The sequence below is a fragment of the Poecilia reticulata genome, linkage group LG10 (genome assembly GCF_000633615.1).
Source record: "Poecilia reticulata strain Guanapo linkage group LG10, Guppy_female_1.0+MT, whole genome shotgun sequence".
Classification (NCBI taxonomy): domain Eukaryota; kingdom Metazoa; phylum Chordata; class Actinopteri; order Cyprinodontiformes; family Poeciliidae; genus Poecilia; species Poecilia reticulata.
Window position 1 is genome coordinate 27,598,904 of NC_024340.1, and position 27,022 is coordinate 27,625,925.

General features: G+C 37.0%; 2 protein-coding genes across 5 annotated transcripts in view; one reads left to right on the plus strand and one right to left on the minus strand.

Annotated features, from left to right (window-relative positions):
* Positions 1–12,941, minus strand: part of pcgf3 (polycomb group ring finger 3) — a 62,690-nt gene extending 49,749 nt beyond the window's left edge. For all 4 annotated transcript variants that reach the window (XR_534757.2, XR_534756.2, XR_534755.2 and 1 more), the window contains exon 1: positions 12,657–12,941. The gene's annotated coding sequence lies outside the window, so the exon portion shown is untranslated. The remainder of the gene's footprint in view (positions 1–12,656) is intronic.
* Positions 12,942–13,028: 87 nt separating this feature from the next.
* On the plus strand, positions 13,029–27,022 carry slc49a3 (solute carrier family 49 member 3). Its single transcript, XM_008421163.2, has 10 exons — positions 13,029–14,102; positions 16,848–17,006; positions 17,101–17,311; positions 19,190–19,266; positions 19,463–19,600; positions 21,172–21,288; positions 22,501–22,653; positions 22,724–22,881; positions 23,785–23,888; positions 25,372–27,022. The coding sequence occupies exons 1-10, from the start codon at positions 13,941–13,943 to the stop codon at positions 25,530–25,532; spliced, it is 1,440 nt and encodes a 479-aa protein (XP_008419385.1). The 5' UTR covers positions 13,029–13,940; the 3' UTR covers positions 25,533–27,022.

Consider the following 27,022-nt stretch of genomic DNA (forward strand, 5'->3'; position numbering starts at 1 on the left):
TCTGTATGCTACCATAAAGGTACATTCTGCAATATATAATCTCCTATACACATTGTCTTCAGCAACAAGACATTATCTGTATGCTACCATAAAAGGTACATTCAGGGCAGAATGTTGGGTTGTTAGTTCTCAACCTTACAGATATAAATAAATGTAAATCAGCAATATTACAACTCAATAACAGGTTATCTCAAAACTGTAATGACCTAAAATTAATTTGTTACAAGCTGAAGTTTACATTTTCTGTCGACAGACTTCAATCTGGTTTTTGTGTTTCTGTAAATCTACGTTCACACAACAGGCAAATGCGACCCAAATCTGATTTTTTTTTACCCCCCAAATGCGACCTGTATGCGACGTTTTCATGGCAGTCTGAACGGCCAAATTCCAATTTTTTAGCCAAAATGTAAATATCTGATTTGTGATACTAAATCAGATGCATATCTGATTATTTTCAAAGAACTATCACGTCACATTTCACACTTCAGTATTTGCGAATTTACCCGTTCCAAAACTTTTTCTGTGAAACAAAATTCCAATTTGTTCAGATTTTTTTTGTATAATATCTCAAAGAAAATGCAGCTTGGGAAGCTGAAGCATTGATGCAAAGCTATTTGACACAATTGGCTGGCATTTACAGACCAACCAATCCTGGAGCAGCATTCCTTTTCCTTGGCTCTGATTGGCTGTAACCCCAAAGACCAGCGATGATGTCAGCTAGTAGAACTAAGACTCTTTCTACTGTGTATATTAAAACATATTAAGATATATTTAGTGTTTGAACTTTTAAAATAGACAGTTATAAGCTTTTTTAGAGGGTTTCCAATGTATTCGTGGATTTCAACATGTGTCCAAATTCATTCCTCATCAAAAATAGCATTTTTAAAAAACATTTTACAATGTTTACGTCTTCATTTTACATTTGTTTACTGGAACTTTCCAGTATTTAAAAAAATTTTTTTTTAAATCACACAGGTTGGTTGTAGGGTGTCCTAATTTTTCACAGTTGTGCCAAACTGTTGGAGATTCGACTTCACCGCCATGTTGGTTTGATGATAACGGCAGTTTTCTGGGTCAACCACACCCACTGACAGCAGCAGTTTTCTATCTGATTTCTCCTGCTGAACTGCCTAGTTGTAACCAAAGAGAACAATGTATAAAATGATCCAAGAATTACAAAAGATTAAAAGAAACAACAACTAATAAATCAAGATTTCTTATTGAGTGTTTCAGGACTGCAACTTCAGTTACTCTATTGAATTATTCTGACGATTAAGTGCTAAGAAATTTACACATTTTACAGATTTTTTTTAAAGTTAAACTACAATATAAGAAATACATTAAAAGATGAAACAAACTGAAATAATTTTTTAAAATAAGACTCATTTTCTTATTTAAAGGGCATAAATATAGTGAATCTGAAGAAAAAACTGTGCCGCTTGAGGTGTTTTAGCTAAAACATATTTACAGATATTTATCTGAAATGCAAAATGTATGTAAATTTATACATTTTGCTGACATTAAACCAGCTTCGGTTTAATTACAGTTCTAAATGTGTTGTTTTTTTTCAATAAACAGCCTTTTTTAAACCTGTATAGCCCAGTTAGCGATTACTCAATTAGTAAATTAGTTGACGATTATTTCAATAATTGATTAATCAAATTAATCATGATTAAGAGTCATATTTCAAGTGATGCCAACTGATTTAAAAACAGCTCAAAAATCTGTTCTAGCACATGTCTGACTGAATTAAGTAAAGAGCAGCTTGAAAGGATAAATGAACCGAAGTCGGCTACTTTACTGAACTGCACACAGCAATTTATGTTGAGTGGATCAAATGGAAGATTCTTAGAAAATTCAATAAACCCATCAGAAAATGTTTTGATCTTTCATAACTCAAGTCTTGGGTCTGTCCATTGTGACAACTCCAAAACAACTTCTCAAAGAAGAAATCCAGAAACCGTCCTCTGATGGTGATTATTAATTCACAACTGCAGATCACATCAGGGAGCCAATAGATGCCCCTTCTATTGCTTTGGCGCTCTAATGGATACTAAATCTGTCAAACCGAAGAACAAAGCAGACAAACAGGAAGCATCTGTATCTGGGACAATTTAGAGACAAGTTTGACGCAGGATATTAAGGGTTTTTAAGGAAAGCAGGAACACACAAGTCATCCGCACGGATGTTATGACTAGAGATAAAATTGATTAAAAAAAATACGGATATTCTTTCCACAACTTTCAGTTAAAATACAATTCTGTAAATTAAATGCACCAAAAACTGAGACCTACAACAAATAGCCTCTTCTTGGTTTGGCAAAGTTTAGTTTGCATTTGGTGAAGAAGAAAGTTGTGCTCAGTGTCTTCTTAAGGCGATTTTCTTCAGTGGTTTTTGGTGCAGCGCCAACACAAGCGATGGAGTGAACAGGTTTTCCATCGTTTGTTTGACTCAGTGCAGAGTGAAAGCAAGGCACACCAGCTGAAGATGTAACAAATGTTGCAATTTTGGTCCCAAATCCAGTTTTCAAAAGTGTGGTATCTTTAAAAATCTGATTCAAAAATATGTTACATAGTAGCTTAAGAAATGTTGAACTACTGAATGGAAAATATTAAACACATTTGTTTGCTTAACTACATATTTTATTACACTGTTCTTCAATCTTGATGTTTTGCTTTGATTAGATTAAAACCAACTGTCTGTGATTGACCAAGTTGTGAGCACAGTTGTTTGCATGTTAAAACATACTTTGCATGTGAAGGACAGATAAAATGTCGTGCGTTTTCTGGCACTGATGGCTTTCCATACATGAGGAGCATGAGAGACAGAGTCGGGCAACGAACAGGGAATGACTTCACCAGAACTGAGCGCGGGCCAGAGTACGTATTTAGTGAATTTTTGTGAGATTTAAACACACACACATATCACAGATTATTATTATATATGCGCTCAAATCAGTCTCACTGCATGTTCAGATTCAGTTTGACGTTTGTGCCCAAATCAAACTTAGTCTACCCGACTATCAGGTGTAAAAACAACCAAACATGTTTCACTCGTTTTTAAAAAGATACCCAAATATTTCTACCAAGAATCTATGGCAGATTTAACACAGCATATAAGAAAAAGATGCACCAACCACAGTAAAAATCTAAATTAATCCCCAGCTGGCTGCTACACCAACACAGAGAAGTGTCATTTACCCCAGAAAGGCAAATGTGGGGAGTTAAAACAACAGTATTTACAGTAGTTGTCACATGACTGAAATGACTGTGGTTCAAAGGTCAAAAACTCCAACTCTGACCCCTAACACAAACACACACTTCAGTAACAGACTGTTTGACTTGGCTCCTAAAGTAAGATTAGGTCTGATACGACGGTACGTCTCTGGTTGGTAGATGACGTACCGTAATTTACAAAAGGGAGAATCGTGCATCATCACATAGGAGTTAAATTACTGCTGCTACAAACAAGAGAAGCAATGACCAGTTTAAACAGACGGCCGTAATAAAGTCCAAAGAGTTTAGGCTATGACTATCGGTTATCAGCAGAGGTATTAATCTGTCTTTAGTTTTGCAGGCTTTAACAGCAGAATTACATTTCACATTTGTCAGGACTCAAATGTCAAACTTCACTTAACGCGTCTGTCGGCAGGTCACAGTGAGAAATGTCAGCACTTAGCCAACCTCACAGCTGACAGGCTCCAGGAGTCCTCTGCCTCCCACTTATTCTCCCACAGCCTCACTTTTATACTTTTCAAACATTTTTTCACTAAAAGGAGCTTCTACTTCTCTGTCATTTTCACATATCCTCTGTTTCCTCTGAAACCATCAGCCGCTGCTGTACAGTTTTCACAAACGGGTCAAGCGACTGCCAAACACGAGTTAATAAATCTTATACTGAATGTTTCAATCGATAAACTGGAAAGTTTTATCCGCTGAGCAGCAGTCATTAAATTACAACTTTTATAAAGATACTTACTTCCAGAGGTAAAAAGAAAGCTTGACAGTAGTAAGAATTGAATATAAAGGCCACTGAAGGACTGCCAGAGAAAGTAATGAAAACAAAATCAAATTAGGCGACTAATGATCAGCTACATTTTACAATCGCAGGTGAAAAATAAAGTACAGTCCCCTTCCAGTTCAAGAGTTTCACATGTCGTGACATAATAAAAATGCCCTGATCCTTACGAGATTCTAAAATTATTTATTTTTTATCTTAAACACAAACAGCAGATGCCAAATTTAATTGATTGCACAATTATTCTCACGCCATAAAAACTAAAGCTTTGACATTTTGTTACTCTATAAAGGAGTTTCTCAACGTGATGTCAAAGCAGAAAGACATCATTAAAGATTTGAGAAAAGCAACCGATTCTGCCCATCAATCTGAGAGAGGTCATGGGGGTGGTAAAGTTTTTAAAATGCGTAATTCTGCTGCGATAACAGATTATTCACACATGGAAACTGTTTAAGGCAGGTGCTAAGCGTCCCAGGAGTGGATGACCCAGCAAATTCACCCCAGGTCCAGAACATGCATTGCTGCAAAATTTGAAAAGCTCCATGTCAGACTTTACAGGCCTGAGTTCGTGGTTTTAAATGTTAAAAGTAAAGGCGCACTGATCTGACAGTTTTCTGTCCGATTACCAATCTTTAAAAAGCCTCACCTGCCGATTTAGATCTTAGTCCGTATTGATTTAGTTCTGTCTGAAAACTCACTAATGGTACAATATTCACCATTATAAAACTCTGTTGATCAAAACATTGGTCAATTGATTCACAGTCATTAGAGGCATCTCCAATACAAATATCACCAATAAGTAGCTAATTAACCATCCAATTATCCAGGATGGGGTTTACAGCCCATCTCCAACCAGATTAATACATTTCCACATTTTGATGTACCAAGAAATCATCGCACCAGATCTCAAGACATTAAAGCGCCACAATAAACCTCCGGGATTCGACTGCTGTCTGACGAGTGCCAGTTAGTTGTTGCTTGGGTTTCCAGAAGGAACGAAAAATGGCAACAGTGACAGACGAGGCACGAACAATATGTAAATACTGCAAGTCGTTCCAATCCTGAAGCAGTCAGGAAGCATCGCCATAGCAACCGATTAGTGGTTGTCAAGGGTTACGTTGAGCTATCACAACGCCAGCTTTAGTAACTGGAAATGGTAAATGTTGTACTGAAGACCATTAATAGTTGGTCTCAAGTGAACAAAAAGGTTGAGTTTATGAGAAAAAGAAATCAATTAAAATACAGAATAAAGTTATTTCTGCAACATAAATTCTCTTGAAACTAACAATTGCATCTTGTCTTGTAAGATTTACGTACCGTTACATGTTGTGTAGTGCAGAATATTACGACCAGCAAGAGTCAAAGTATAAACTCACCATAATAAACTGACCCAAAAGATAAAGACTAAACAAAAAGGGCTCATTTTTATCAAAAGGTTCAAGAAAAAAAGCATTTCAAGTTGAATCTGAATGACTCCGGGAACAATGTCCTTTGGTCAGATCAGTCAGTCTAGAGGTTTGGTGATTAGTGATAAACATATTTGGAGAAAAAGCCGGTTGTAAAGCACGGTGGTGGAGATGTGATGATCTGGAACCTGGGTATGTTACAATCATCAACGCAACATTATTCTGGAGTTAACTGTGAAGACATCTGTCCTACAGAACCTGGTATAAAAAAGGGTCCAACTTTTTATGGGGTGTTTTATAACACATATTTTTACATTTGTCCTTTTTACATAAATAAGTGTTGATTCTGGGGAGACTGAAGAGAACAGAGAGAAGAGACTCTGTTCAGAAAACCAAACATATTCTTCAATAAAAGGTTCACCAGGTCAAAATGACTCATCTTTGACATCAGCAATAATGATATCAGAGAACCAGACGAGTTTAATCCAGCTAGACTCCGTTTGGACACGAGTACAGGTCGTTCTGAAGCATCAGTGAGGAGTAACACACTCTCATTAGTCCTGTGTGTTAGAAATCATGTCTGTTTTGCAGGATTACTGCAGCTGTCATGGAAGAAACTGAAGATCAGAGCATCAAACAAACTTAATTTCAGACCAAACAATCAATAAAGTTCCTGTTTTAATTATGCAGATTAAATTGAAAGTAAAATATTGAGGTAAGTTGTGTTCAGTGAAACGTCACATGGATTTCTATTGTTCTCATTTTCTCAGTTTTAACCACAAGCGTCTGATTGAGTCACCCGCAAGGTCTGAGATGACAGTTATTAGCCATTTACCGTACAGATGGTCTGCTGTACAAGGCGGGCAAGCGATTAATTCCTCATTTGGCACGCTGACATTCATTTCCCAAAGCTTTTAATAAGCTGACAAAGATGCTAAAAGCTGTGGAGTTTCTTGTTCTTTGATGCGATACAGACCATCGCTGACCCTCCACCGTTTTATCAGCTGAGAGAAAATCTTGTTTCCTCTTGCTGCTTTACAGAGAACTGTACCAGGTGAGCAATGCAAATAATTTCCAACAGACAAAGTAAGGGGTTGGATGTGAAAGAGTTTAGAGTCTATGGTTTCTGTCAGAGTGTTTATAATGTCAACGCAAATAAAGAAAGTCAGAGTATTGGAATTCACCCAACCTGTTGGCAAGCAGGTATTTCAGATGTTGACACACCAACAGATGCAATCAGATGAAGCACAAGCACGGACTTGAGTTTCATAAGAGGATAACATTCATGCAACCAGGACAAGGATGGTCATGTTTAGTTACCTTTAAGCACCTGCAGGTAGATTCATTTACCTAAACTAAGAGCTTTGACAGCTCTCTTTACCAGTTTCATAATGGTACAGATCCAATGACTGATAATGTCTGGTTCACATGGCAATTATCTGTTGACTTTCAAAACATAAAAGACCTCACACAATTTTTAAAAAATCATAGAAAGGTTTCCCTAAGTGCATTATAAGCCTGGCAGACCACCAGGCTTTACTTGCACTCCCACCAGTCTAAGCTTTGTTTATTTACATACACCAACCACTGGGCATGTAAATCAGTAAACTAAAAAATTAGTTTAATCATTTTTACATGCATAATTTATCATGGTTTATTGTATTTTCTCTATTTCTACCAAAAACTGAGCTATAAAAGTCTTCAGTTTGCTTTTTTGACCTCAAATAACCCTTTTTTTTAAAGTACAATTTTATTTTTTTTACAGCGACTCCATAATTCACTTCATTTGTTTTGTTTCTTTTGGATATTAAAAATGTCTTGTAGACCTCTATAGGTACCCACTGCCTCTCAACATGCCAACAACTTCAGCAAATAAAGTCACTAATAAAAAAAAATCACTTTAATTAAGATGAACACCTGAAATACAAAAAATTATTTTAAATACCTAGTTATATTTTAAAATTTCCTGTCGAAGGTAATATTATAGTGCAAACTTTCACAAATGCCTATACTCACCTCCCATGCAAAATCGTTTCCAAATTATATAAGGGGTTGCAGAAGCAGAATGGAAATAACACCTTGAATATTAAGTCAAAATGGGAGAAGGAACTGGGAGTAAGGATTACAGACGGTGATTGGCTTTCAATGTGTGTGACTCTTCAGACATCTACCAGCTCTAAAAGATGGAAGGAATTTGGATGGAAGTGCTTAATTAGATACTTTATTACGCCTGAAATTACTAGTAGATATAGAGGAGAAGTGCAGCAATGTTGGAGACAATGCGGCCACCAGAATGTCAATCACTCGCATGTATTTTGGTCCTGTCCTAAGATGGCATCGTATTGGGATGGAATCTGCCGGACTATCGGGATAATTTTGGGGTATGCCATCCCCAAAGACCCCAGAATCTTTATGCTGGGGCTGATAAGTGAAGAAGTGTTTCAAAAAGAAGATGAATACCTTTTTAAAATTTTATCAATTGCAAGCAAAAAAGCTATTACACGGTCTTGGCTAAAGAAACTCCCCCCCCAGCAGGTCCATTGGCGGGAAGCTGTGGAAGAGATCCACTCTATGGAGAAACTGACATATCTTTTACATATAAAAGGTCATGTGTACAACAAACGCTGGTCTAAATGGCTGGCATATAAGAGCAAGGAAGCGTAACTATGTGCAACATCTTATGTTTTCTTTTACTCAACTGTAAATCAGCGCCCCAAGTTTTGTGTGTTGTATGTTCCATTGTAATAAAGAAAAATGTTAAATAAAGAGTATTAAAAAAAAAAATTTTCCTGTCAATTTTAAACATTTTTTTAACTCAAAAACACAACAGGCCACTGGTTGACTGCCCTAGCGCCCCTTTCTACAGACTTGGGAAGTTTTCTGGGGGGAAACCCTGTGAAGGTACATCAAGTTTGGTTCTACACACAAACATATTTCACTCATGAACAATTAGATGTCAGATGGGAAATCTGGCAAAACCTCTGGCGCTCAAATGGGACCTCCGAGTATAAAACATGGCTGACAAGGAAGAAGCAATAACAATAGTTTGTGGACTATTTTTAACAATGCACAGGACTTTCTGGTGCACCATAACGGTTGCTGTGTCTTCTGTATTTTGGATTCCCCTCCATGTTTCTGTCCGTTTCTGGAAAACCCCACACAGTGGGATATCAGGCCAAGACATTCCAACATGTTGAATATCCCAGTTGAGGTCGGAGCGTTCCCGACGTCCTTCCAAGCACACTAGATCACTTGGACACTCCACACGGTAGGAATACCTCCAAAGATCATCTTTAGAGCCATCATGATAATCAGACCGTCCTTAAGATGGCTTTAAGGGGAAGACTGGGTCAAAATATTCTTGCTTTGTAAACCAGACTTAATTTAGCTACATTTTTGTAAGCAACTGTCAACTGTCCAAAAAACAAATTATATACAACACAACATAATATAAAGGTTCACCAATTAAACTTTTGATATGTGAAAATATTTCCATCCCATCAAGTCTGTCCCATTATGACTTTTAAGCAAAAACTTCAATGTATGTTGCTGTAAATGTATGTGACAGATGAATAAGAAGTAGCACATATTTGTGAAGTAGATGGAAATAAATGTGTGAAACATATACCTCAGTGATCAAGAATAAGAAATGTGTCATGTAATAAAAGATAATAAAAAAGACATGTAAAAAAAACTGTCAGATATAATTAACTGTCCTGTCATTAATTACCCTGTTCAGCATTTCTCTTCTCAGCAGTTTACAATACTTCACAACATAAAAAAAACTCAGTTCCCTTGTAAGTCAGCAGAATCAAGACGCGTGAGTCCAAAAGTCACATGGACGTGCAGACAGGTTTCCTAATGTTTCCCTCAATTAGAAAAGAAAGAACTGTGTTGGTGTGGCTGGTGGTGTGACCAGACCTGCAGGTCATTTCCAGACAAAGCAGCCATAAATGCATCCATGTTTGTCGTAGTGATGTAACAGAAGGCTGCAGGGTTTTTCCTCTGTAACAAAAACTAGTGTGTGAGACTGATGCATTAATCAGGTTCATGCAAGCGTACATTCCTGCTACGTTCCTCTGCAACATAAGGAAAATTTTATTTTATATTTAACAATTTCTGCTTTCATATTCCACCCACATTAGTGCAATATAGAATTAGCACTTCTATATAAACGTCAAGATGTGATTTATTCCTTCATTCTCAGAAAAACTTAGTTGAGAAACAAAAAAAAGGGACAGATGAACGCCTCCTCCAACTGCAGCTTTACTTGCAAATGGGGGATCCTCTACAGTTGCTTAGTGCTCATTTAGGGAGCTGTCTGATCGCATTTCCTGTCCAAGAAAAAGACAAATCCATCTTCCGGCGCTTCAGTTTCTATTGAGTTTTCTCATTATCAAGCAGTGCCGAGTCTTAAGAGGCCATATCCTGCTCGCCTGTCATGCAGTTTTATCAGGCTGCCCAGAGGGACCATTAACATTGTTTTACCAGACAGAGAGGCATGTTTTCTGGTAGGATAGATGATTCTTAGGTCATTTGTAATCATTACACACTGATTAACATGCAGACATAATGCTAGAACATCAAAAAATGATGATTGGGACATGATTTCTTAGGGCAGAGTGGCTGCTAAAAACAGCGGCAGATAATGTGGATGTTTTAACACAAAGTAGGCATCAAATCTGACTAATGCCGATTCTTAGATAGGAGGTGATGACTTATTTAGCTCATAATAAATGGTCATTTAAGTTTTGAGCCTGTGGTTAAGCTACTGTCCAGGTTTTGTTCAGAGGCTGATCAGCTGTAAGATTGCGCTTTAAATTGATCAATCAATCAACATCCTAGCCTTTTGAAGACTTGATTGTTTGATGTTTTCACACCTGATAGTCCAGTAAACTGCGGTTTGCTTTCACACAGCCCTGTCAAATGAACCAAACTCTTTGATAAACCTGTCCCCCAAACCACCTGTGGTGGCGCTGCACCAAGAACCACTGAATGAAACGTCACGAAAACCTCTGAAGAAGACATTAGTGCAACTTCCTTCTTTGTAAAACATAAATGGAGAAGCTCAGACTTTAGCAGCAACCATTTCTCCTGCTAGGGCTAAATTAGCATGTTTGTTTTGGCTGTATTTGCCCAGTATGCCCTGCGCTATAGTACGGTCCTGTCTTTAACTGAGACCAATGTTTTTAGGCGGTCCAGAGTTCCCTTTACAGAGTTTGATTCATACACACCTCGACAAATGAACCGGACTTTCTAGACAAATGAAGTAGAGTTCAATTAAAGCAGACTAAACAGGGCTGGTGTGAAGGCACCCTAAAATAAAGTCTTTTGGCAAAGGTAGTCTTTTGAGATTTACAAATTAAACTTGAATATAAATTGAAGGTCCAATTTGCTGATCACTTATGGTTGACAAAAATAAAAAAAACACAAGCCTTAAGACTCAAACAGACCAGAATTTATCTGGAGTCACCCCGTCACTTCAAGGTTTGGACCTTAGTTGGAGTTACCTCAATCTCTACTCATAGGGTGAAATATATATTTTTATGCACAAAGTGATTTTTGGAAAATTGCCATCATATATCTTCTTCAAGTTAACTACAGTGAGCCTCAGAGCTAGCATCTGGCTACACTTTAAGGCAACATTGGTGCGCAGAGTCAGGAAAGATCAGTTTGTCCCATAGTCTGAATGATGTGCAGCCGTCTCTTCAGTTTTAAACAGAAACTGTCAGGTTTTTATTGGTTGACACCTTGTTGTGACTGTAAACATGTAATTTATCAATATTGTTGTGTTAGTATTACTTTTCTTGGGTCTTGTACTCCTTTAATCTTAGCCAGGATGTCTTTGTTAAAGAGATTAATAATCTCAATGGGTTTATTTCCTGGAGAAATACCCATAAGAGCCCAGCACCAGTCCTCAAGGGTCTGGATCTCCTAGTTTTTGATGTTTCTGTGCTCCAGAACAGCTGATTTAAATAGTCCAACAATATCCTCAGCATGTCAAAAAGTTCTGCAGAGACCCACTAAAGACAAACTATCATTTGATCCAGATGTGTTGAACCGGAGAAAGAACTGAAACATGTAGCATACCAGCCCTGGAGGACTGACTCTGATCTAAACGAACGCTGTTTTTTTCCCCCTCAAAGCGAGGAGAAAACGTCAATGTTCATGTCAAAAACTTGCATGCTTTTCAAGATTCAAACATTGGGTTTTGTTATGAACTTATTGCAGATTATAGAAAATATGCCAAATGCAAAAAACAAGCTTGTGAGAAAATGGATGGAAACATAATTTAGAGGTTAAGAAAAAGGAATAAAATCTGGAAATTCAAGTTCAAATAATATAAAATACTTTGATGTCATAGGGAACCAGTAAGTACCACACACTTCTCAGATTTGCACCTTCATATTCAAGTGCAAAATACAACAGAGCTTTGAGATTCTTCTAGACATCTATGGACATGCTGATTTGAAGCTTGAGGCACCGGTTGCAAAAGTCTAAGAAGCAGAAAAGTTATCCTTCAATCCAATTCCTCATTAGGTCCAAATGACTCCATCGCACACAGAGAAAGCTGTGTTTGCATGAAAGTGACAATTTATCCACATCTCTTCTCAGAAAACTGCACAGACTTGTTGGTTGCTCTCTGCACGCCTTCCTCCCCACAATGTCAGGCTGCTCTCGCTGCTGCAGCAGCCTGGAGAGGGGCGACAACCACCCACAAGACAAGGTACAAAAATATGCACCAACTTTTTATTAAATCCAAACCCCAAAGCAGCTCTTCCTCCACATGTTAGCCTGAACTTTGGACATGGGGGGGGGGGGGGAGGAAGAGGTTAGCTTAATGGAGGAGCATGAGCTTTCAAGAACATTCCATCTTAATAGGAACCAAGAACTGGTGCTTGGTTAGGAGGAACATCGGCATTTAAGCACAACTAGACACACAGGAGGCTCCACTCAGACCGGGCTAACGGTGGCCAGCCCGGTTAGCGTTACAGCCGTCTGAACGGCACACTTTTCCTCTTATAAACCCCCCCACTACCACCTCATCCCGGGTGTGCAACTGCAGGGCCCGGCGCCGCCATACACCACCACACAGGCGCATAAAACAACACGTACAGCATGCTCCGGAGCGGACGGAGACGGGGAGCGAACCGGTACCGTGAAACCGAAGAGCGAGTCACAGAGGACGGGGACACGTAGACCAGGGGGAGGGGGAGAAGTGGGCGAACTAACCTGTTTGAGAGCCGCACAGTCCGCTGGATGTTTGGGTTGAATCCGAGTTAAATCCACTATCAGTGTAACAAAGAGACGAAAATCACCGAGTGGTGGCGGAACAGGCCGAAACTCTGGGGAGAAAAGTTGAGCATGCGCAGACTGTGCGACGAGAGGGTGAGTGGGTTCAAGTGTTTTGGGATTTTTTTTTTATTGATCGGCTGAATGAGCTATTAATTATTAAATTGCCATAATTTTCCAATATAAACAACTTAAATAGACTTTATATTTTCTGGTTAGTCTATTTTGAATTTTTTGACAAATTTATTTCTGTGGATTTAAATTTTGTTATTGATCCGCATACCAAAAACAACATATTTATTTATTTATTTCGAACAGAACATTTGTTTTGCATAATTAAATGCAGTCATGTTATTAACTTATTAAATTGTGGGTTGATGGGGGGATATATACTGCTCATCTTCATTTGACCAATTGACAGCTTCATTATTTATTTAATATACTTTCAGTTTTGTTAAATGTAATTTAACAAAATTGTGTAAATGGGGCTCCATTTACACAAATGCATTGCTGTACAAATTTAATCCAAATTTTATGTATCTCTTCACAAGGACTTTTCATTGACTTCCATCCATTTTTCATTCATTTACACTAGCAACCATTACCACTTCATACTTTACCCTAAACCTCACCTAAACTCAATTCACACTTTAGTCCTCAACCCAAAAAGAACACATCTTCACCTTTTTTATGTCAAATGGAAACCACATTCTAAAATAAATATGTAAACTGTAAATTGATTTTGACTATCAAAGTTCAAACTATTCTATCAAACAGTATATTCAATAAAAAGAAAAAAACATTTAAAAAAATGTGTCGCGTGATATTTCTCTTACTTCAAATGCATTATTTCAACCTGAAATTAATTAAATTGGGAGAAATTTTAGATTGTCGTTAAACTACAGAGTGACTCTTCGTTCTTTTAGACGATCTTTGCACATTACAATGACGTTCTCTGATTGTTGGAGCGATGTTTTTTCCCTGTCTTTTCCAGCTGTCAAACCGGCGTCCTCGTTGTGGGTTAAAATGACTTTAAAGTCTATCAGAAGACCACAGAACTGATTTGCCGTCTTTTTTTGTTGTTGTTGTTTTTCTTCGAACATTTACGGGCATGTTGACAAACATCAACAGGTTAAACTTTGGGATATGTCCCAAACACACGCGCTCGTAGCTAGCTAGCATAAATAATTTATCAATAATAAGTTAATAACTGTGGAAGTTGTCATGGACGCCGGAGGAGAGACGACCAGCGACATTCGGACCGTTTACGGGGCTGTTTCTGGGAAACCGAACCTAGAACCGACGGGGCTGCTGTGTTTTAAAGTTTACAAGAGGAGGTGGTTTGTGCTGCTGGTGCTGTGTCTGTTGAACTGCTCCAACGCCACGGTGAGTCACTTTATCCACTGTTTTTATGACTTTCTGTGTTTACGGAGGAAAACGTTGCCAAATTCAGGGTTGTATGGCAGACTAGTAGTGCCTATAATAGTTATTGTAGTAGACGTGATAATGCTGAATATTACTGAGAATTACTTAAGCTTGAGTTGCTTATATCTTGAACAAAAAAAAAGTTATTGTGTAATAATATTTTTATGCCACATTTTAAAGCCAGATCCCATCACAATGCTGCTAATTGATTAAGACTTTGATCAAGTTTTACAGACATACATTAAAATTATAAACTTTTCTTTGTCATTGAACTCCACAATTATCCATCAAAGAGTGTAAGAGAGTCAATAGTGCAGTTCATTTGTAGTTGTACTCGGAAATTACGAGTTCCACTCTGTAAAATTAAATGAAACGTTCTTCTTAACATTGTTTTAAGCTTTACTTTTCATAATAATACACTACTTTTAATTTGCTTAGTTTAGAGCTACACGTAATGTAAACTTTAAGCACACTTTTACAACAGTGTCTTGTAAAATACATGTTTCCAACACAGCGTACACTATTGTTGAGGGGTATCCAGTTTGACAGGCGAAGTCGGTCTTATATGTCATAACTGGGGCTAGTCGTTTTTCCCACTTTCTCAGTAGAAAATCTGACTTCTGGGGGCATTTCCGTTGATTTTTCCGACTGGGAAGTGGGAATTTCTCAGCTCTGATTACAAATGGAAAACACTACATTTCATCTTGTTAATCTATCGTTTACAATTCAGTATTGCCTCTATGGACAGTGATTTAAAAACCAAAATGAACCTGTAAAGCTGTGATGTTAAATACCATGCGGTCGAAAACGTGGGTGCAAAAAGCTTAGCGGTATAGTGTGCATTGAAAGAGTGTCTTCAGTCAGAGGCTTCTTCAAATTTGCTGTAATACAGACTGCTACAGGAGACCCTTCCTGCGCACAGCCATCTCAATCTAAAATAACTCTGGAAAATCTGAATTAATATGAGTTACAACTGGTTGAACCCTTTGGGATCAGTAAAGCATTTTTGGATTTGAAAGACATCATGTTGGTGGTTCATTTCTAGATAAAAAATGGTGAGAATTGTTAGTTTTGATGCCAATTTTTTAAATCTGGCCAACTGATTGGTCCATCTCTCATAAACGTCTGCTTTCTCGCTACCGTTAATTTGTAGTTTCAAGCAGATTTTTTTTAATCTTTAAACTTTGCCATTATTTTCTACCCGTACAGACATTGTAGAGGCAAATTCATTGACTTACTGTGACATGTGGTTCCTTCTAGTGTTTGCATAACTTGATATCACTCCCAGGGGACGTTGTCTTTGTGAAGCTGAGTGTGCCTGGAGGCAAGTGTGCCGCCCTCAGTCACACAATCTGAGCCCCTCCCTCGCATATCTGCAGCCCCGGCGGGATTCGTGCTCGCGTTGGGAGCTATTGTTTCCAGGGAGCTGGTGTTTTCGCTCACAAAAGAAGCTCAGCTGGAGGAGAGGCATTCATGATGTGGCAAATAACAGCTGAAGAGCCAGTTAGACATTAATCAGTGTGACATTAAGAGTCCCATAGGGGTCAGGATTTATAAAAACCTGCAGGCCCACAGGTAGGGTCACGCATAGGAAGTGTATTATTGCTCATGATGAACGCCATCGAAAGGAATTAGGTTGATTAAGGATCAGTCTGGATATTACTGTGTTTTAGGTTTGTATTGGTAAGATTTCAATAGGTTTGTAACAAAACATGTAAAATGAGCTGAAAGATGATTCCTAAAACACTGAGGAAACAAAGCAAAGTGTCAAAAAGTAAAAACACCTCAGAAACCTTTCACCCTGCAGTGAACAATGGTGACATTGTTCGTCCAAATCTGCTTACAAACTAGTTCATTGTACCCAGAATGGACTAGTGCAGGTTCTTCTTTTGTTACCTCAGTGTTGAACAGGTGAAGCCCACAGTACCTTGCAAAAGTTTTCACATAATTATAAAGGTTTGGGTGTTTTATTGAGATTTTATGCACCAAACCAACACCAAAGGAAGAAAAACAATGGAAATGCTTCTCAAATCAAGCGCTGATAAAATGCATTTAGGGCTGAAACAATCAACTAATTTAGTAATCAATTAGTCATTAAGATTATACAGAATGGCAAAAAACGCAATTTTCTGAAACAACATACACAAAGGAGTTATTAAGCTAAAACTGTGCAAAAAATATCTACATTTTGCATTTAAGACGGGAAAACTCCTAATTTTTCTCTAAAACGGTTTAAACGGGAACAACTTAAATGACATAGTTTTAGTTTCACTCGATTCCTTATGTAAAAAAACAAAAGTTATAAAAAAACTCAGATCAGCCCCACACTGTACTGGTGTCAATTAAAGCAGAAATGGCTGAACTTTTCACATCTTGATGTTTTTCTTTTTCTTTGCTAAATGATCGATAATATTTTACTAAAGAAATGCTGTTATTACTAGTTATGCAACAAAATGTTTTTTTATTTAAGAAATGAATTCTTTGCTTATTTGCACTTCTACATAGTTTTAATATTTCATAAAATAACCTGAAGTGTTAAAGTATCTGCTTAATCATCAGAATTGATAGAATGATTGATTACTAAAATAATAATTAAGTTGCACTGCTAAATGTATTCAAAATACTCCAAATAATTCTGTCACATGTATTTTATCAGTCATGTATTCTCATCAAAATATCTAAGTAAAAAGCTTTTTTTCCTCTTAGCTATGGCTTACCTTTGCACCAGTTGCACATCAGTCAGGCCAGTACCTAACGGTCAGCCTGGAGGGCATTAACTGGCTGTCACTGGTTTTCATGGTGGTTGCCATTCCGCTCAGCTTCGGGACCACCTGGATGTTGGACACCCTCGGTTTACGGATCACGGTATGAGAGCAGATAACATTTCTGAAAAATTAAGAAGAAGCTAAGATGAGCTTTTCAATCTGCTGCGGCCCTTTGACCTTTGACATCTCTCCAGCTCATCCTGGGATCCTGGCTGAACATGCTTGGAGCTCTGCTGCGTTTCCTCGGCACGCTGCCGCCGGCTCGATTTAAGTTTCCAGCAGTGATGCTGGGTCAGACGCTCGGCGCCCTCGCCCAGCCCCTCATCATCTTCGCCCCCACCAAGCTGGCCGCCCTCTGGTTCCCCGACAGCCAGCGAGCTACAGCCAACATGATCGCCTCCATGTGTAAGGGACTCTAAAGCTTCGGCAGTTTATCATTTACATAGAAATTTACTGTGCGCAGCCTGTCCAAGAGAGCAAAGCAAACAACATAAGACCCGGTAGACGGGTAGACGGTGGCTGAGGCGGCATCAGGAAGTCCAACAAACACACCAGACAGCAGCTCAGGGATAAAGTTATGGAGAACTTTAAAGCAGGATTAGGCTTTGAACTGCTCTGTTTAATACTTGAGTAATTTTGCAAGCCGTTGTAAAAAAATAAAGAATAAATATTGAGCTTGTTGTTTTCTCTAGCTGTAAAATATTTCAGAAAAATTGACAAGACAAAGCTTGATTATTTGAGCAACTGTTGTCTTCAGCTGTAGATCTGACTCACTAAAAGTTACAGAGCAGCGATCTGTCGGTACTGGAGACTGGACATTAGGTAAATTATGTAAATGTTGATGCTTTTATTAGACTTGGGTCCATTTATGCATCCATCAGTCTGTCCAATTAGCCTCTAAATGAGAGGATTACCATTTTAAAATACTGGAACCAGTAATAAAAACCAGCCCAAATGGAGGGTTAAAACACAACAGGATCATAACAATACCTGATCTGGAGCAACAATGTTAAAACTCCGACATAATGAGAAATCTATAAAAACCAATTACAGCAAAATACAGGTAATACCAAACAATCAGCTTTCACTGGGGTTTAATTTTCCCTGAACGAATGAAAGTATTAGATTTATACAAGTATTAGACTAATAAAAGTATTAGATTTATACAAGTATTAGACTAATGAAAGTATTAGATTTATACAAGTATTAGACTAATGAAAGTATTAGATTTATACAAGTATTAGACTAATGAAAGTATTAGATTTATACAAGTATTAGACTAATAAAAGTATTAGATTTATATAAGTATTAGACGAATGAAAGTATTAGATTTATACAAGTATTAGACGAATGAAAGTATTAGATTTATACAAGTATTAGACTAATGAAAGTATTAGTGCAGGGGTTGGCAATCTTTATAATAGAAAAAGCCATTTTGCTCTCAGTTCATTCCAGCTAATTAAATCTTTAGAGATGAAAATGTTACATCTTCTGAAAAAAAAGCAGCTTATAATTTTTGATGAATATCTCCAAAAGATCATTTTAATTCTGTTTTTATATTCTTAAATAAAGAAAGACAACATGTTATTCAATAAAAATGGACAGATACATTTTCTTTGGCTCCTGTGAAAAATACTATGAAAGATTTTATTTCCTCTAAAGTTTATTTAAAGGAAATAATGTCTGTACACTGTGAGCTCTTGAAATTGGAGTAAAATATTTTGTTTGCACGCACAATTTTGTCCTATAAAGCTGATTACGCTTTCTGAAAACATCCAAAGTTTCCAACTTAAAATAAAAAAATAAAAATAAAACAATATTCCTGGTTCTTTAGAGTCATTATTTGTGTAAATTTACTACAATTATAACATCAGAAACCTAAGAAAATGCTCAAACCTGCATTTGTTACGATCAGTTTAAAGGTATTTTAATAACCATCAGAGGAGTTTATGTTTGGAAAATGAGAAAATAGTCTAAATCCGTTTGTCTCATTTCTCCTGGGTGAAAAAGGGAAGTGGGTCAGTTTCAACATGTGATTAAAACTTAAAGGAAGTCACCTTTGTCCTCCATGTCTCACAGAAATGCAAACACAAAGAAAGATCCTTTAAAGTTTAAAAAAATAAGCCACAATCTGTTTGGTAAAACAAGCAGATTTTAAGAGGATAATTGTTTAGGGAAAGGTTTATGCCTCTGTCATGCGGATGTTTTGATTCAGTCACTCAGACTTTGCAACTGGGAACAGAAACTGGTAAACTGGCTGCTCGTTCTGCTCTCACTCCTCAGCGAATCCCCTGGGCATTCTGCTCGCCAACATTATTTCTCCTGTCATCGCCGAAACATCGGCTCAAATCCCAAAACTGGTGAGTTTAAGTCGTCAAGTAGCCAAATTCCTCACTCCGTTCAGACAAACAGTTTTATTAATCATGTTCAACAGTATTCTTCTCACGTTACTAGAAATATGATCGTCCCACGTGCTAATGAAGATGAATTGTCTTTTATTTAGCCTATTTTGGCCCATTCATCACCACATTATGTGTGATTATTGCCCTCCTCTAGCTGCTGGCCTATGCTGTCCCAGCATGCATCACCTGTCTCCTAGCAACAGTGGGTATACGGAGCGGCAAACCCCCAACGCCACCGTCAGCCGGCGCCGAGAGCTCCGGATCTGAGCCGTTCATTCAGGGACTGAAACTGGTAAAAATGCAGAAAAATGAACTGCAGGGAGAAAAGGCAGGAATGTGAAGCAGCATCAGGCTGAATTTTAGATCAAATTTAGAAAAACAATAAAATAAGTGTCCAAATTTCCAGTTAAACTCTGCTCCTTAAGTTTATTATTAAAAAAATTGCATCTTAATTCACTTTGAACTTTAAAATGTTTCAATTAACAGAAGTGTTACAAATGTTAGAAAGTTGACTAAAAAGAAAACATCTACAGTTTCTACTGTATCACAAAGCCGGGTCACTTCTTATCTGGGTCCATCTCCATGGAAACCAAAGCTAGAAATGTGCTTAGCCTGCTCTTTTCTTTCATTAAGAGTCGCTCCAACATAACGCCACCATGACGAACATGAATGCACCTGAAATACGTCTCACCACATATTGCATCGTTTGAGGCTGTAATATTGCAACCATGGTTGAGACTCAAGACACTGAGCAGCTGGAGATCAAGACCTTGAAAGCTTTGCCTCTCCAGCCTGCCAGGGTCCTGGAAAAACTGGAAAAACTGGAAAAACACGGCTGAACATAAACACGTCTCTTTTTTTCCTGCTCGTCAGCAAACTAAGCCGTTAAATCTTTCCTTCAGCAGAAATTCGATATGAAATTTCCCAGCAGAATCAAACTTCTAATAATTAATAACTCAAACTAGATATCAATAAGATTATTGAAGAAGTCAAAGGCGTCTAATAATCTCTCTTTTACCAGTTTGGTTTGTCTTAAACAAAAAAAGGCATTTTACGCTGACAAATGTTTAATTTTGACCCGCTTTGATTTGAGATTAAAGTGCTATTTCTGCACTAGTTTAATAAAAAAAGATTTATAAATGAATAGTTTTTTATTTATCAATACATACAAGCAAAAATAAACTGAATTTAAAGTTCAACAAGAAATTAACATTAGAACAAATGAGAGAAAACCAATAAATAAAACACAGTAACCTGCAGAGAATAGAGGCGTCCAGTGAGATGCCTGATTGAAATTTAGTTTTAACACTGAGTCCATAAAACCTTATAAACTGTCTGAACATGTAAAACTTTTAAAACTTGTTTAAAAGTCCCAGGATCACTGTTGCATGTTTTGATGTAATTTTATGGTAGAAAATTATCTCTGACATTTAAAATCAGAGATAATTTGATTACATCTGATAATCAAATTATCTCTGACATTTAAAATCTCTCCCCCTGCTGGACTAAAACATTTTATCCTTGTAGATCATAATGCAAGTGAATCTGAATAAATTAAGTTACTATGTAAAAGTTATTTTATTTCAGTAACTTACTGAGTGAAACAGATTATACAGATTAATCAAGACGGATGTTTTCAAGTATTTATTTCTGTTAATTATTATTTTTCACTTCCAACAACTTAAAACAAGACATTTAAGATTAAAATTAAAAGAAATGTGGAGTTAATGGAAAGTATGTATAATACCTACAAAAAGGTTGTTATTGTTGTTTTAAAGAGATACAAATGATACTTTCTAAAAAATTTTATTTAACAAACATGATTAGTAGCTGTTAAAGTCCTTCGCCGTTCTTCTTCTGCAGTTACTGAGGAACAAAGCGTACCTCATCCTGCAGCTGTGCTTCGGCTCCGGCATCGCTGTCTTCACCTGCTTCTCCACGCTGCTGGACCAGATCCTGTGTGTGAAGGGATACAGCAACGTAAGAGCAGATTCAAGCTGCTTGGGTTTTATCATTATACGCTTAGTAGTTGTTATATGAAGATCTGTTTTGGAAACTTTGTTTTTTTGGGCATTTATATGTGATACACAGCAGGGGTGGGTGATATGGACTTAAAGTTGTATCATCATATGTTTTTGTACTATTTTAATAATGACAAAAGTGATGAAAAGAACCATTTATTGCTTCTTTTTTAGGGTTTCAGGAGTCGTAGCGACAAAAACACAAATACTGCTCTTGATAGACATATTTATTTGTAATATTTTTCTTCAGGAAACCAGTCAAAGAAGTGTGATTAAGCTGCACACAGTAACTAAATTTAATTTATTGATTTCACTGAACAAACGGTGGAAAAGTAAAAAATAGCAATATGGACAGTTTTCTGGGGGTTTAAGCATCATTTATTGTGAAACCGTAAATCTAAAATTCTTATCTGCATTAGAAATTTATCACAATAAATGATAAATTATATAATGAATGCCCACCTGTAATGCAAAACAGTGAAAAAAAGGAATTAATATTTTTTGCTTTATTTTCAAACAAAAAATCTGAAAAGTGCGGCATGCAAAGCCATTAAGCACCCATTTTGGTAATTATTCTTTGCCAAATTAACTCTGACCAGCTTCACTGTCCCTGCTGACGAACACCATGATGCTCCCACCGCCGTGTTTCACCATTCAGGGAGTTTTCCGCCGTACAAAAGTTCTGGTTTGGTCTCATTTGTCAACAGATCACCGCAATCTGTTGACAATTTGACAGAATTTTAACTGGGGGAAACTTATACTATAACCACTTTTTTTTAATCTTATATGCATATTTTTTGGTAGTTTTGAGTTAATTACTCCTCTGAGTTCCCTCAGCAATTTGCGTTATTTTGAGTCTATATACTCCAGTTAACGATTAATCAATTACTAAATTACTTGATGATTATTTTAATTAATTCGATTAAGCTCTAGTTTTCTGCATCCGCTATGTGGATTGTAGCAAACCTTAGAGGAGCAACTTTCTTTCAGCAGTGACTTTCTTCTTCCATTAAGGCCAGATTTTCCCAAAGGATTTTACACTTTCTGTCCTTTCACAGCATTATTTTGTGCATAAATCAGACAAAATGTCAAAAGGTCAAACAGCTTCCAAACCTCTGCATCGAAGTGCGATCAGCAGTAATATTCAGGTTGTGAAATCGGACCTCTGCAGGACTTCGCAGGCCTTTGCGGCGCTCTCTTCATCGTCTTCGGCATTGTTGGCGCCGGTGCCGTCGGCGTCTACGTGGACAAGACGAAGAAGTTCACCGAGGTCACAAAGATCGGCCTGGGCCTCTCCACTCTGTCGTGCATCGCCTTCTCAGTGGTGAGGAACTGAAAGAAGAAAACTTCTGTTAGAGCGAATTCAGCTGAGACGATATTTGTCTGCGTCTCAGGTGAGTCTGATGCCTCATCAGAAGGTCGCCGTCGCAGTCGTCTGCTCTCTCTTCGGCTTCTTCGGTTTCTCCATCTACCCTGTTGCCATGGAGCTGTCCGTGGAGAGTTCGTACCCGGTCGGAGAGGCCACCTCGGCTGGACTCATCTTTGCTTCAGGGTATCAAACGCTTTGCATGATGGGACATGGCTGAAGCCTTTAAACTTTGAAGGTTGTTTCTACAAACACCAAATCTTAACAAGTATTTTTGGTTTTAGTTTTATTTTTAAGATAAAAGTAACTTACAAGTAACTTTTTATCAAGATGTAGGAGCTTGTTGTAAGTCAATAATTCCTAAGTATTGATGAAAAGTTCTGGTTCCATTAGGAGATTATTTCTAAAAGCATAACATTTTTCCCACGTTATAAATGAAATAATCTGCGTCTTTTTCATCAAGTTATTATTAACTTAGAACAAGCGCCTATATCTTGTTAAAAAGTTAGTTGTAAGTTTATTTAATCCTATTAAGTGTACAGAGATATTTGCTCTAGAAACTAGAACAAAAATACTTTAATTTGATGATTTTGGAGTGAACAAAAACTTATGTATAGACAATAGAATAGAATAGAAACAACATTCATTTAAAATAAACATTAGGCTTCTATGTATAAATAGTCACTGATATTAAACACTAAAAATTATTTAATTGCAGTTAAAATGCGGCTCATTGATCACATTTTGTGCTCCTGCAATCTTTAGTCACTAACGTTATACCAAGTTAGACATTATGTAGTTATAATCTGATTTATACCATATTAACCAGAAAATGTAGTTTTCTTTATTTATTTAATTATTTACATTCAGATCAAATGTTTCTTTCAAGAAAAGCTGTCGTCCTGCATGAACCTGAATTAACTTTGGCTTCTCATCCAGTTGGTTGAAATTATGCAGCATCAGGTGTTTTACAGCTGGTTTACAAAATGATAAATTATGCAACTTTGTTTTGTTTTAGTGAAGTGAACCCTGATTAGCGACTGTAAGTTTGGTATTGAGGTGAAAGTGATTCCTGTTTCCTTGTTGCAGGCAGGTGCAGTCGGTTGTTTACATCGTCCTGCTGCAGGCTTTGACCAAACCGATCACCGAATCTCCGCTCTCCACCTGCGGAGACGCAGTGCTGAGCTGGAAAGGTCGGTCACATGACGCCACACCTGTTTCAGTTTGTTCAGAGTAAAGCTTCACAGGAAGTCGGATTAAAAGACTAAATGCTGGAATTTAAACATATTTCAATTGTACATTCTTCTGGAAAATACAAATAAGTGCATAAAACTTTCCGAAAAATATAGTAAACCAAACATATAAACAATAGTTATTCATTATAAAAGTATTAAATATTCATATGAGGTTACCAGAAAATACAGATTTATTGGAAACTCTGGTAAAAATGTGTAAAAATCCTTAAAATATGTAAATCTTTTTTGCTGCAGCAACATAATGTTGCACTAAAAAGTACAAAATAAAGTCTAATCTAGGGGTGGACAATATGGAGTTTTATCAAAGTGTTTGTGTTACTATTGTGATAACGATAAAAACAATGATTAAAAAACAACGTATTATTTCTTCTTTAGGTAGCTGTTTGACAGCTTTCATAGCACCACAGATGCAATTGCTGTTCTTGACAAATATTCTCTTTTGAAACAGGTTTAATCACTTATTTAGAAAAAAATAGTGATTTATATTATTCAATCATATTTTTGAATTTAGTGATATTTATTGATGCTCTTATGCAACAAAAAGTGAAGAAAATATTAAAAATAACTCTTATACTTTGAATTCTGTTTTTTATTTGACATCATTGATTGAAATTTATCGACAACAATAAATCTAAATTCTTATCATGATCAGAAGTTTTTCACAATAAATGATGAACTTCTGGTCTAATCTTTGAATAAATGAATCTGTTCTTTAAAAAACGGCAAAGTGAAATTGCTAATTTTAATGACGTAATTTGACAAATTGCAATGTTTATTGCTGGTTTCGCAACTGTATGATGTTTTTGCAGCACTTTGTGCTGCGTTGGTGCTAAAATTTGCGATACAAATAAACTTGACTGTAATGGAGATGAATGGGGCATCAGTGTTTTTCAGGAATCAAGTGTTTGAATAAGAATAACAAAACCATCTAAAGAATTAAAAAATAACAGTAGGAAAGTGTTTAATATTTCCATCCATCCATCCATTTTCTTGCACCCTTGTCCCTTAATGGGGTCGGGCGGGTTGCTGGTGCCTATTTCCAGCTAACGTTTCGGGCGAGAGGCGGGGTCACCCTGGACAGGTCGCCAGTCTGTCGTAGGGCAACACAGAGACACACAGGACAAACAACCATGCACACACACTCTCACACCTAGGGGCAATTTGGAGAGGCCAATTAACCTGACAGTCATGTTTTTGGACTGTGGGAGGAAACCGGAGTACCCAGAGAAAACCTACGCATGCACAGGGAGAACATGCAAACTCCATGCAGAAAGACCCCAGGCCGGGAATCGAACCCAGAACCTTCTTGCTGCAAGGCAACAGCTCTACCAACTGCGCCACTGTGCAGCCCGTGTGTTTAATATTTAATTACCTAATCCTTTTTTAGTCTTATTTTTTAATTTGCTCCTCTTCTCCTCAGTGCCCATGGTGGTGATGGCAGGACTGTCCAGTTTTTTCACCTGCTGCTTCCTCGTCTTCTTCCAAACCCGCTACAGACGGCTGGAGGCGGAAGAACAAGCTGCTTACGGGACCAGAGAGAATAACGACACGACCACTTCCTACCAAATAGTCGAGAACTGAAGGAAATGGAAACGAGAGACGGTTACGGTTTGGATCCAGCCTCCATGAAGTGTTATTGCTGTCGATAAGTGCAACAAGATTCTCTGATAATGATTCATGGTTATTTAAACAGAACCAGGAACAATTTATTCATGCATTCTGTTGCTTCAAAAGAGAAATGAAGCCATTTGAATTTCCTGCACTGTAATGCAAAAACAAAAAATCTTACCACTTGAAATAAGATAAAAACTTAACTTACAGGTAACCTTTCAGTAAATAATTGCTTAATATGGAGGAAAAAGTACTGGCAGATTATTTCACTTTGTAATTTTCACAAGTTACAAAGGAGTTAATCTGCAAATAGAATTATTCATTTTTCATTAATATTAAGGATTCGTTTGCTTAAAACAAGCTTCTGCATCTTGCTGAAAAGTTTTGCTTATTTGCACTAGAAACTAGACCAAAAATATTTGGTAATATTTTGTGTTTTTGCACCACTGGGGCATTTTAGTTGTCTTGTACTCATTTTCTCATTAATGTACATAATTTAAATACTTAAACTGCTAATTTTGTACAATAATTTAATCACTGCTGTCTCTGTTTCCATCCTGTGTTTGTTTTGGCTTCCGTCACACTGAACCATCCAGGGTCTGGTGGGAAGGAGGCCTTTGCTGATAAATCTTAAGACAACGTGTTTCATACTTTAAACTTATGACGGAGAGAAAAGGCTCACCAGGTTTACTGACAGAAGAAATCAGGGTACTTTTTAACATAAATAAAATACCTCATTGATTATGTGCTGAAGTAGAAAAACAAAAAAGGATTAGAAACACTTGCAGGGTTGTTGCACTAAACTAAACCTTCCCAGGAAAGCAACACTGAACAACTTTCTTAGTTAGTAGTATTATTTAAACATGTTGTAAAAAAAATGTGTTGCCATCTCAGAGCTTAAAAAATGTAAAAAATACATTTGACTAGCTTTGGTTAACTTAGCATCATGATAAACAGTATTTATTGAAACTGGAACTGTGCCAATATTTGATGTTAAAATCCAACTTTTATAATTGTACAACTTGTATCAACTTAATAAAATTGTTTCTTTTGGATTGCTGTCATGATTTAAAACTGTAATTTAAATGGCTATTTGTTTGTGGAGAGTTTAACTTTTTTCTCAGCTTGAAAACATTTTTTATTGGATAAAGCAAGGATAATTTTTATGCAATTTAGTAATGTTTTTCTGAGTTATATTATAATTTTAAATCTGACATTTGTACATAAATATTTCTTTCACGTAGATGTCATGTTTTAAACAGAGGTCAGTTGAATCAGGTATTTTCAATGTATCCACATTACCTAAAAACTGTAGAGTGGCTCATCGTTTTTATAGAAGATCTTTGTACGGTACAGCGACAGTTTGATTGTTCGCCAAGTTTTCCTTCCTGTACATTTGTAATATAAAATGAGCTTTTCTAACTGAAACTTCAATAAAGTCTTTCCATGTACTTCATCAA